This window comes from Wyeomyia smithii, chromosome 3 (assembly GCF_029784165.1).
Source record: "Wyeomyia smithii strain HCP4-BCI-WySm-NY-G18 chromosome 3, ASM2978416v1, whole genome shotgun sequence".
Classification (NCBI taxonomy): Eukaryota; Metazoa; Arthropoda; class Insecta; order Diptera; family Culicidae; genus Wyeomyia; species Wyeomyia smithii.
The window spans coordinates 64,168,943-64,181,672 of record NC_073696.1 but is presented as its reverse complement, the minus strand read 5'-3'; the positions used below and the strand labels follow the sequence as shown (position 1 = coordinate 64,181,672).

The 12,730-nt window shown below is 38.6% G+C and overlaps 1 protein-coding gene and 1 pseudogene across 5 annotated transcripts in view; both read right to left on the bottom strand.

Moving 5' to 3' along the window:
• Positions 1-9,657, bottom strand: part of LOC129732956 (protein spire) — a 308,435-nt gene extending 298,778 nt beyond the window's left edge. For all 5 annotated transcript variants that reach the window (XM_055694434.1, XM_055694435.1, XM_055694437.1 and 2 more), the window contains exon 1: positions 7,844-9,657. In XM_055694434.1, coding sequence (XP_055550409.1) covers positions 7,844-8,276 — 433 coding nt within the window. In that variant the 5' untranslated portion in view covers positions 8,277-9,657. The remainder of the gene's footprint in view (positions 1-7,843) is intronic.
• On the bottom strand, positions 5,099-5,224 carry LOC129733479 (U4 spliceosomal RNA; annotated as a pseudogene).
• Positions 9,658-12,730: the final 3,073 nt, after the last annotated feature.

Here is a 12,730-nt window from a genome sequence, read left to right as displayed (position 1 = left end):
GTATTGCAGCGATACACTTCTATTAGTACATTTCTATACGTGTACAATCGAGGAAAAACTGCATTACTGCTGCTCTGCCGGTAACCGCAAGTCAGTCCCATCTGTAATTTTGTCAATTTTGAGTTAGCATCGGATTTTGGCCTAGCTTTAAGTATATTTTCAGATGTACCGATAAAATATAGTGGTTTGTTCAACAAAATTGGAAATCAATACCAAGTCGAAATGTCCCATTATGCAAAGTAACCGCAAGTCAGTCCCAGAAGAAAAATAACCAAAAGTCAGTCCCGTTTTACAAAAAAACATGCATAATACAACAGTAAAATGGATGGGGAGTGAAGAAGAGAAGTTCGATATGACCGTTTAAATGAAAATAAGTTATCTAGTAACAATTATCAATTGGGATTATTTTTTAGTTTGAATTGGTGATGAATTTTCTGCTAATACGAATTCAAATCAATTTTTTTTTCTTGGTTCACTTCTTCGTGGATCTATCCGGGAAATCTTGAGTATCGAAAAAACTTCCATCAGAATCCAGGGAATCGTTCCAAGAAAACTCCAAAGGTGATGCTCGAACCTCATATGGATTTGTATTATATTGACATTTGTTGTCGGATGAACCAACTGCAAACCAGGCTTCAGTTTCTTTATCCGACTCCTCAGCGGATAAGCTTCATCGGTTCCGTACATCAAGAGATTTTCCAACGTTGATATGTTTTAAATGGTTCTCATGGACATACACTTCCTAACAGCGAAGGATTGACAGTTTTCCACGGCAACGAATAACAATTCGTCAACACGCAATATAGTTTCAACATGGCAATGTGACTGACTTGCGGTTACTTTTCTCTTCGGTGTAGAATGTAACGGCAGGTCAGTCACACTCAAGGTTTTTATCATAAAATCAATGATTTCAGTGGTTTTTACAACGTAATTAGTGCAGGCTAGTATGCAAACTATATTTTAGCATGAATGTTGTCAAAATAATTCATTTAAAATAAGTTATAACTGAGCGTGAATGAAATATCTTTCGAAGCTGTTTTCTCAATTTAACATTTTTACAGATGGGACTGACTTACGGTTACCGGCAGTGCTGATGGTGATTAAATCTAATTGCTGATGGTGATTAAATCTAGTTTATTTAATGACTATGATTACCATAGATTACCTAACAAGAATTGTACATTTTTGCAACGGCCTTAAGTTATAAGTTATTTTTATTTCATTTCAGTTTCGATGTCCACTAAATATTGGTGCCTGCATAATATCGTAAGAAAAAATTTCTGAATATACAAATTTATGGAAGGGTAGGAGCCGGCGAATGCTTGTGAATTTTTTGTCCATTGACTAAGATTTAATCAAAATCTTTTTTAAAATTAAGTTATTTTTTAAACATTGTTAGATGATATTTTTTCATTTATAACTTGACAAATAATATACGTATATAAGCTGTCCTCGTAATACAGTGAATGTAATTGTTGGCAAAGAAAAAAAACGAGCAAAAGAACATAAGGTAATCTTTTTGAACTTTAACTTCGTTGTAAAAAAAATCCTTCTAATTACGGTGTTTAGTCCCACGTCACCATTTCATACAACCGTGTGGCAGTAAACCTTGTAGTATTTTTTCTCAAAATTAACTTTCTGGGTTTTAGAAAATTTTAGTGCTTGGGACCAATGGCATATATATAAAAAAACAACTTTCGAATTTCATTTCACAGTAGGGCTCGAAAGTTTCGTATTCTCGAATGGAGTCCCCATGCCAAATTTCAGCTCGATCGGACATCGGGAACACGTGCCTCAAAGCGGTCACATACAAAAAAAAATTCAGTCGAGAACTGAAATTTTCACTGAAAAGTAAGATTTATGAGATATTGGCATTTTTATATGTTATATATAAAACACAGCACTTTTACAAAAATGGTGGTCAAAAGAATATGCTCGTGTTTTTATTGAAAAAGTATTCTAAATCCAGTTGGTTTTGGGACATTAACATAACATCTTTGTTGTTTTTCCTCTAGAGCCTATTTATAATTTACGTCCCGGTTCATAAAAGTATTATCTTACAGGTTGGTTTCAAGCACCATTCCCGTTGTCAGATGATAGAACGATTGAAAAATAAAAGTACTGGACGGAATATCCGTCAAGAGAGGGGGGGGGGGGTTGATGAAAAATATTTGAATTTTGAGAGTATTGAAGAGAGAGGTAAGTTGAGAGACAGGGAGTAACCTAAAGCAATTACTATTATGTTACAAAACGGCATTAGAGAAACAGTGCACAGTAGGGCGACTCCATACAAATCCTGGCCAAGCAAATCGAGGAAAATACATGGTTTTTATATAATTTTGGGACGCTGAGCACGAATTTGATGTTATTCAAGCATGAAAATGCGTATGTTTGACGCCTCTTCTCTTTTTTTCTTCACTTACACCTTCATCTTCATTTTCTTGTTCATTTTCAATAAAGGTTTAGTATCTTCAAAGAGAGTTTTTAAGTTGCAGTTTCTAACGTCAAAGTGCGATGAATTATATCGAAACTTGTATGAAAAAGTTGTTATTTCCAAACCAACAGGAGTCATTTGTTATTCTGTGAACGATTTGCAGTGTGCAATTCAAATTTACATTTCTGAAATCCGAAATATGCCAAACACTTGTTGTTTCTTATCGAAAAAGGGGTACTCTGCGCAGGATCGGACTAGATGCATTTGAAAGTATTTTTTCCAAGCTTTTTTTTGAAACCAGTGTAATAGTGCCAAACCCTTCCGTCTAAACACGCTCAGTTATCACTTATTTAAGATTAATTATTTTGACAATATTCATGCAGAAATATAGTTTGCATACTAGCCTGCACGAATTACGTTGTTGAAACTACTGAAATCATTGATTCCATGATAAAAACCTTGAGTATGACTGACTTGCCGTTACATTCTACACCGAAGAGTAAAGTCACCGCGAGCCAGTCACATTGCCATGTTAATGCTATAGTGCGTGTTGACGTGTGTGGCCGTCAATCCTTCGCAGTTCGGAAGTGTTTATCCAAGAAAAAAAATTTTAAAATGTCGGCGTTAGGAAATCTCTTGATGTACGGAACCGATGAAAGCTCATTTGGTGAGGATTCGGATGAAGAAACTGAAGCCGGGACTGCAGTTGGTTCATCCGACAACAAATGTCAAGGAGTTCCAAATCCGTTTGAGGTTTGAGCATCACCTTTGGAGATATCATGGAACGATTTTCTGGATTCTGGTGGAAGTTTTTTCAATACTAGATTTTTTCCGGATAGATCCATGAAGGAGCGAACCAAGAAAAAAATGAACTTGAATTCGTATTAGCAGGAAATTGCTGCACATCATTCTGTGTTTTCATTCAATGACGCGTCTACGTAAAAGAGTGGAGCAGAAAATTGTGATCCTAACAACACTGAATGACGGCGCAGCTTATTGCTTTTAAAGTGAAATAGCGGCTAAACTGATAGAATTAGATGCTTGATGTCAAAGAACAACTTGAAGAGTAGACTTCAATGTTTAATTTAGTTAATTACAAAATCCATGTTTATCATACATTTCAGACAGAAAATTGCAGTTTAGTTCTCAAAAAACATTTGTTTTCACATTTGTTCCTTTCTAAGTGCTTCTTAATTCCTCTAGTTGGACGTTTTTAAGACACTATTGATTACGAATTTTTTTCAGTTTTCCAACGAAACCAACAGAATTGAGCTAGCTATCACACTTGTTGTGCTAGACCACATTAAAGGCAAACATAGCCGAAAGCTGAAAAAGTGAATAACTCTGCAGTAGTTAAATTTTGACCATATGCGTAAAAGGATTTTTTTTCCACCCCCTTAAAGGATTTTAAGTGAGTTACCTAACACCCTGTATATCGTCGGTTTCGTGCAACAATGGCACAACTCAAAATTTTGCATTTTTGAGTTTTTTATGGCAAACGATGCAAAATATTGTGAAGTTTTTTCCCACGAAACCCTGTTTAAAAATTCCTAAAAAAATCCAGAGTTATGAGCAGAAGTGCCTTTGCTTCACAAAACGAAATTTCTCTATAAAGTTAGTAAAAATAAAATTTTAACTTATACAACGTGTTCTTAAAAAATAAAAGTGTTAGATAAGGATTGGGAATCTTAAACTTTAAAGTTTTCTTGAAAATTGAAAATAAATTTTCGACGTAAATTTTCAAACGCGTTTTTTTCGAAACTATGTTTTTTGAGTTGTGCCAGTGTTGCACGAAACCGACGCGACGATATGAACATCGAATAACAGTAGGGTTGTGAGCACTGGCGTAGGGTGGTGGGGGCGGCGGGGCGGACCTTTTAGAGGTGGGAGGGTGATATCCGTGAGATTAACTCTCAATTAGGTAGAGGTCACGATGAAACCCTCGAAAATTATATAAATTTGCTTTTAAGAGTATAATCCCAACCAATTTTTCAAAAATGGGTAGATTTAGTGAAATTAGAACGAACGAGCTAACTCTCACAATTTTGCGTAACAAAATGATTCCAGGGGGAAAGTGGAGCTCCCAAATCTTTTGCCCCGGGTGTCGTCCGGTCACGCTACGCCACTGGTTGTGAGCAAAGCGCAGATTTTTAGAGTTCGTGAGCAGATTTTTGTTTGAAGTTTTGCCAGTGTGAGCGCATTTTTTCCAGTCATGGATAAATTGTTTTCAGATCTCAAGCAAAATTTTCCGGTATTTCGAGCAGTCGCAGACATTTTCCCAAAAAAGCTGGCATCTCTGGTAGAACTTGATAGAGCTGTTCGTTGCAAGACTTGTATTGTTGCATTTGGGAGTGATAGCGAATTCTTTAAATGATATACGCTAAGATTACAGTACACTATCTTTGTAATTTTAATATTTTTCATCCAGCACTATTTATTAGTGTACATCTCTGGAAATAATGCAGAGGCTCTAAAAAATCAAAATGGTAACTGGGATCGATTTACGGCCTATTAATATCATCCCGGTTCCGGCCATAGTTCTACGTCGACCTTGCGATGGTGGCTTTGCTCACAAGCCTTCTGTTACTTTTTTTTCAATAATCCCTTAGGCTCGATTTAGAATTCCCCTGCTTTAAGAATTTTCATTTTTAAGTTTCCAGCAATATTGATCGAAACCATCCAGAATTTCTTTTCTAAAAAATTGTCCTTAGTTTTCAACTAGCAATAATCGCACCTCGGTTGTACCTCGGTTGTACCTCATTGGTTACGATATCGCCACTGCGCAAAGCTAAAAAAAATTGTCCTTAAAATATAAATATAACCTACAACCTGACAAACTTATTATTGCCTATGTTAATTGATTCTCCAAGTTATTAGAAGAAAAATATTTGAAAAAATACTCTCATTATCTCTTTTCAACAAACAAGTCAAAAGCGTTTTTTAATATCGCTCCACTGCGAATAAAGCCATGCAAAAAAGTTATTATTAATGGTGAACAATCATCATCTAACTGAAAACAATGGAAGAGGATCGTGCACAAAACTCAAATTAGGAACAAGGGTAATTGAAGGAAGTAATTAAACTATCTACCTATGCCTTCCCAAATGAAGGGATGTGCTACTGTCGAGAGAACAGTCGAATCGCAAACCGGTAGGCCGATGTACTACTATCGAAATTTTGTAGAGCTCAAGGTCCGAAACCGTGCACCGAAAAGCGTGATAAAAACAAACAGTCATCAAAACACTCCTCAACGGATCTGTAATTCTGCCTCGAATCCACCATCCGCTCTACCACGGCAGTGAGCGTCTAGGAGTGGTAGTGTAATGACTGCCTTCGATGAGGTACGAATGAGTGGGTCGGCTGATAATAGCACAGCCACAGGAGACGCGTAACATCGGCTCATCAGAGGAAATTCAAATTGACTGGAACTAAGGAAGCAGTCGATTAATCGTTACCTCAATTTCTCACTTGGTTCACACAATAATCCGACGTTCGTCAGATCGGTTGTTTCAAGCTGCTTACATGGTAACCATTTGTATAGAAAGGATGGAGCAAAATGTAAAAAAGTGGGCGTCTGTAAAGCAACTGAAGGAAAATGATCTTGCATCTTCATCGGAGTACATCCCCAGGTGAAACTGACTCACATTTCACTCGAAAGTTCTAAAATTTAGTTCAAGTCAATATTCTGGGCCCACGAATTGCGCTGGACCCAACCTTCCAAGCAATATAATGCGACACTTCCGTTCAGATCCAAATCTTTCCCCAGAAATCGTCCTCCGCAGTACTCTTATAATCGAATTAAACGCCGAATCCAACAGCCAGACACCGAATCATACAATGAACAAATGAAGACATAAATCCCCAGCTGATGCTTTCTTTCGGCTTCATTCCCCAGTATGAGACCAAATTTGAGAAACAATTTGATAGTCGGTTATAACATCTTTCACGGTGCGTGTAATGGGCCGTACCGAGATAGAGCGCGTCTGGAGACGGAACGCAGGGCACCAATTGTTCCAACTTCCTACGTACGCCTATAGGTGGATCGTCTGAACTGGACCTCACCGAACATGCCATTGCGCTGCACCGGTCAGGCCAATTTCATTGCGCTGGTGGTTTAGTTCGATGGAAAGTGTGTGTAATTTAAAATTTTTGGAGCTTCAAATAAGCGTGTCATTATTGTTGTTTTTTTTTTACTGCTCTTTGACTCTCTCGCTCTATCTCCTTTCGTTACCACGTACTTCGAACTACCCGAGTTGTTGCAATGCAATTGACTGGTCTGCATCGCACTGCCGAGCTTCTGCTGGTGCCGAAAGCATCATTGCATCCATTGCGGATTATGTCACTCTTACTACTAGATGGCGACCCACAAATGGTTCACACAGTGTAGCCAATGAAGAGGTTGTAATGGAAATCTACTACAAAAGGAGAGTGGTTCCGACTTGTGGCTGGTACCACAAACCTTAGGGGATCGGAAGATATCGTGAGTATGAACTGTAATTGGAATTGGTGTGCTAAAAACAGGATTAGCAGACAATCTACTTGTCATGCAAGAAAAGTTGTTTTCAAAAATCAATTTTTTAGACTTTTCCGGGTAGATTTTATTCTGATTTAATTTAATAAATTTTTTTTATCTTACGCGTATAATTCATTGATCACGTGCCATGCATTTACGTCCTAATAGTTTTTTTCTGATAGTTTGATTTGATTTTTTGAATAAACCAAATTTTGAAAAAAAAAATCCCAAATAACACCATCATATTAAATCAAAATTACCTAATGATAATTTTTAAAAACCAATACGATCACAGACCGAAAAATTAGAGTCAAGTATAAATCAAGCGCTACGAATAATAAACAATGTCTAAAATAAGATAACTAACAAATAACCATCTAGATGCTTACGAGGCATCAACAGGAAAGTGCAGAGCATTACAGGTTTTTCAAATTCATCAGAGCATTAACAGTCAAAATGAGAAAATATTGTCAGAGCATTGAGAAAAAATGTTATCAACCAGAACTTATAATGTTATTAAAATTCATTAGGACGATTTTAGGTAAAAAGTGCCTTAACCCTCTTTCCGCCAAGAGAAATCAGTTTTTACCTTGAAAATGACTTTCGAACTTATATTACTCATATAACATAAACATAATGGGCACATATTGTGTGGATATGAAAGATCGATCTGCTCTCAAGCCGCATTCCACAATTTTATAGTTGAAAATTTCGAATGTTATTTTTAAACTGTAATCAAACATTGTCACACGATAGTATATGAAACTAGTGAATTGCACTTTTCTTCCAATTCCCCAAACTGCCCTTAGCAGTCAGTTCTATCGGAGACCGTATATTTTATAATTTTGTATTTTCTAGTCGAGAAATCTAGTCGTTAAAATTCGACCAAAGCTTACCTTTGTCTCCGATGGCTACAAAACAGCTTCCATCTTTTTGCACATTCAGGTGTCTCGTCTCGAGTGGCAGTCGCAAATCTCGCAACCGGAAGCCGGGCTCCATTAGTTTGGCCTTGAACATACGCGCACTTTGATAGATCAACGCCCAGGCTTGATCTTCGGAAATTGGTGCGTTAAACGTCTTCAGTATGTCCTCCAGCGAAACCGACAGCAGCTCGGAGTCGGAATCCGCCAGTGTGCCGCTGGTCTTGTACTGTACAACGACCAGACTGTGACTGCCACTGTTGCCACTGACGGCTGTCGGAGGATCTCTCGCCGCTCGGTCCATTTTTACGGCACGAGGAACCGGTGGAGGCTTACGGCTTGCGGCAACTACCAGATTTTTCGGCAACGGCGGACAGGCCGGAATTGATCCAGTCGATTCTTCTGCCATTGTCGCCCGTTGACGCAAATCTGATTGACGCTAACCCAGTACCTATGCCAGGGCTTCACTCGTCACGTCCCGAATTTTACCCTAAAGATCTTCTCTGCGGCCTAAGCTGTACAGATAATCATGCACTTTGTAAAAAAATCTGGCACTCATTGTAGCCACAGGCACCAATAACAGCTTTTTAACGATTGATTTGTCTAAACTCGCACCGGCAAAAGTGACAATAGCTTGAGATGAATCACGATCCGCTCACTCACAAAGAATCTCTTCTCTTCGTCTGAATCCACTTGCAGTTGCTATCAACAATAAACACTACACTATTCTTATCACGAAAAGCCAGTATCACATCGACGATAACGCGTACATTTTCAGCATCGTCCAGGAGTAGAGAAACTGTCGTCGTTATCAACAAAATCAACTCACTTTCATCTGTCAGTTTTGTGACAGTTCGTTCCCCCAATCTGCCGGGCTACTTAGAACCCGAAAACAACATACTTATTCACGTGGTATTGGAATGCTGAGCGAGTTGCTTTCCTCTTCTAACCAATCAATTCTCCACACAAATAGCACTACGAGGAATCACTCACACTACTTCGATCACAGATTCCTTCTGCGGATTTTCCATTTTAATATAGGCACCGATTTCACAACTGAGAAATTCGTTTCTAAAATAATATCTTCCAATCCTGCGCGTGTTGGTTTCCGGAATAAAAATGGAAACTTCTCGAAAGCCCTAAAACCGGGCAAATGCTGACTAATATCAGTTTCGCCAGATATAAACAACCAATTGTGTGGAGCAAGGAAGAAAAAACTAATTTCAACACACTGGAGCAGATAACAATTCAATATTATCAATACACAACACTGCTCTCTTCACTTCGGTCTCGCTGCCAGATTTATCACATGAGAGATATGACGACCCTCAAACTGTCACTCTCGGCCACGATCCTCGTTGGGGCACCCTTCGTTGTGTTTCCAATTTTAGAATGATGATAACAAAGCTACCAAACTGAATCGGGTAGAGTAGCACCTTTCTTGGGCACTTGTTTATTTTTTTCGCACCACACAATCTGTACACCATCCGATATTGATTTCTGCTGGAAGCAACTATACGTAGGTATGTATCCACACAGTATTAGAATGCTGCACAATTTATCAACAGCCAATTTGATGCGAGCAAATGCCCACGCCGTAGGTATCCAAGGGTATTACACGGAACTGGAAATCATTCACCTGCAATTACCGTTCAAGATAGACCAAACTCCGAACTGCTTTATTAAGCGCGCAACTATGATTAGTCGAGTTTTACGCGATACGCGTGAAAAACCACCGGACGCATAGAAACAATAACTTATTACCGACTGTACTGTGCAGCGAGCGAACGCCAACCGTATACTAACCGAGGACGCATCTACTCGAAAGCTTATGCGTCAGGAGAGCGATCATCTGTTTGGGCGATGCGGTTGGAGTGCTCTCGCGAAGCCACCCAAAAGAGTCAAGCTTTTGCGTTTAACTCGCTCGCTCGAAGTCGAACCAGTCCGGTTGTATGGTAGTTTTTTTTCGAGCAGCATTGTTTTGGTGCCATCTCATTCGTTCTAACTAGCCGGTGCTTACTGTTGCTCTCTCACTTGCGCAACCGAGATGATTTGGGTACCGGTTGAAAGAAACTTGAAGTTGTTGGGGTGCGTGGGGGGTAGAGGGAGGCGGTGGAGCATTACAAATTCCCGAAAGTTCAGAATCGAGCACTGGCTGCGTCATTGATTGAACTTTTATCTTTTATGCTTTGTTTTGTTTTTTTTTAAATATGTATTTTTGTTTTAACACGGGTACAAAGAATAAAAAAACATAAAAAGATTTCGAATGTTTTGGATGCTTGGACAGAATTGAAATAATCATACTAGGCACAATTATAATAGCGCACGCGGGAAATCTGATAACACTGGTGTTGCACTCCAAAAGCTCAAACAGGAAAAATGAAAGATTATAGCTATTCAACCATTCCCGTTAATTTCGGAGTCCCTAGCCATTTCCCCTTTTACTGAGACTTTAATGAGTTTTCACGTAAACATAACGTTAAATCGACGAACCCGGCAAGCAATTTTTTTACGACACTCCCACGTAAGTTGACGCGTTTTGCTAATGACTAGGGACACCAAAATTCACAGGAATGGTTGAATTGAATATGTGTCCCACATCAAATTGTACCACGGAAAAACACACAGTAGAAAAATTACCTAGTTGACCGATCCTATTCACACTTTCAAACAATAAAATACAACCCATTAGTACTTTTCACATAGGGTAATCGCTCCTATATTCATCTCAGTACCTATTAGGGTGGGGAATCGTTATATGGAAAAAACGAAACTTGATAGCAGAAAGCCAGAACCAAGTTTTTTTTTTGTTCTATTTGGGGCCCCAAACAATCCTGAATTTATTGAAAGTCGATTGGTTTTGTCTCCGCTTGGCGCATTGCATTTTAAATTTATATGGAGATTTGTATAGAAAAACCAACTTTTCTGCATTTTCCATTCTAAAGAGCTCAAAATGGCTCAAAACCATAGGTTTCATGACTTCAAATGGTAGGTTTTTCGATGCCTAACAACTTGGCCGAAGACACTAAATCACTAGGGTGTGCCAAAAAAAAATACTAGAGCCGTTTAAAGTTGAGTATGTCGAAATTTATGTTGCAAATCATTTTTTCTACCAACACTGCCAGTGTACTAGCGTTAGTCAGGTTTCCATCAGAAGTAACATCTGAAACACGTTGTAGATTCTACCTACGTCTAGAATATTGACCTAAATTTGTTTGCTTGGTCCAGTTGAGTGTATAAACTCGTTACGGCAGGTTACTTCTGATGGGAATACTAATGACGCCGGTACATTGGTAATGTTGGCAGAAAATAAGATTTTTTGCGTTTAAATCGACATACTCAACTTTGAACAGCTATAGCTCTTCTTGGGGGCATTCTAGATCTTCAGTGCATTCGGCGAAGTTGTTAGGCATCTAAATTAACATAACGTAGTGCATTATTGAGCCCTCTTGAAAGGTAAATGCAAAATGATAGGTTTTCCCATATGAATTTTCATACAAATTTGAAATGCAATGCGCTAAGCGGAGACAAAACCAATCGACTTCAGGTAAGTTTAGGGTTGTTTGGGTCCCAAAGGAACCAAAAAAACTTGGTTCTGGAAAATCGATCACTTTTCCCCACCCTAGTACCTATATTTATCTCATCACGCCTTTTTGATCAATTTATCGTCAAATTTTACCATATTATCATCGTAAAACATCGCAAATAGATTTACTTTAAAAAGGTGTAGAAATTTGACGGTAAATTGGACAAATGAGAGAAATAAGATGAATATAGGTGCATCTAGCTGTTGAGATGAATAATGAAGCGATTATCCTATTTATTTCATTCAACTTCAATCCCCTAACTGTACGCTCGCATCTTACTCTTAACTCCATTTATTAGGTTTTGTAAAACATCTGGCTGCAGCTTTTTTTGCACGGAACCTACTTTTTCTTTCTTCTCCTAGGGATGTTATTTTATAATGCCTGCTTCACAATAGCCCAGTATTTTTCGATAGGCCATAGGTCCGGGGCGTTAAGAGCGGGGGTAGGGTTTCATGTCCTAGTGTACGAAAGTGACCCCGTTGGCTTCGTACCACTCCAGGACATAATTTGAATAGTGCCACGAAGCTAGATCCGGCCAGAAGGTAGGTCCCTCGTGTTGCTTCAACAGAGGAAACAGACACTTCTGTAGACACTTTTTGAGGTATATCTCCTTATTTTCACGAACGGCGTACTCCTTTTGCCACATAGAAAGATCGCTGGCCAAATCAGGTATTTCTAGGCAAACTCTGAAAGTTTCTGCTTCCTCACTACCTCCGAAACATCGAACTTATACTGGGCAGTAAAGAACAGTAGCCCCAACAGCTGCCGGAAGTCCAATGATGAACCAATGAGGCTTCGTCAGCATCTGGGGATTCCTTTGTTAATAGACCATTACCCCACTTTTCGACAGATAGTGGTAACTATGTTAACGTTAAACTCTGTGCTTTTTCTGATGTAGCATCGAGTGCGTAATGTAAATTCTGCTCAATTTATAATTGTACTCAATGGAGTAGAGCCAGTCCAATAGGAACCATTATACACACAATTTAACACTATTTAACTTTGGTCAAAATTGAAGTGATATACTCAAATGGAGACAAAACAGCAGGAAGGTAATCAAAATAGCCAATATCTGATTACTGTTTTTTTTTTTTTTGACCCCTCATATCAATTATCATGGCAACGTTCATTTAAACGGATTCTGAAAGCCCGAAAGAGCAAACATTTGGTAACAAGGAGCAAACGAAAAAACAAACAGATCATACCTTCCAGAATCATGTGACTCCGTTAACAATATATGCTTTCGAAGTCTCTGGCTCATTATCAAAAAATCGTA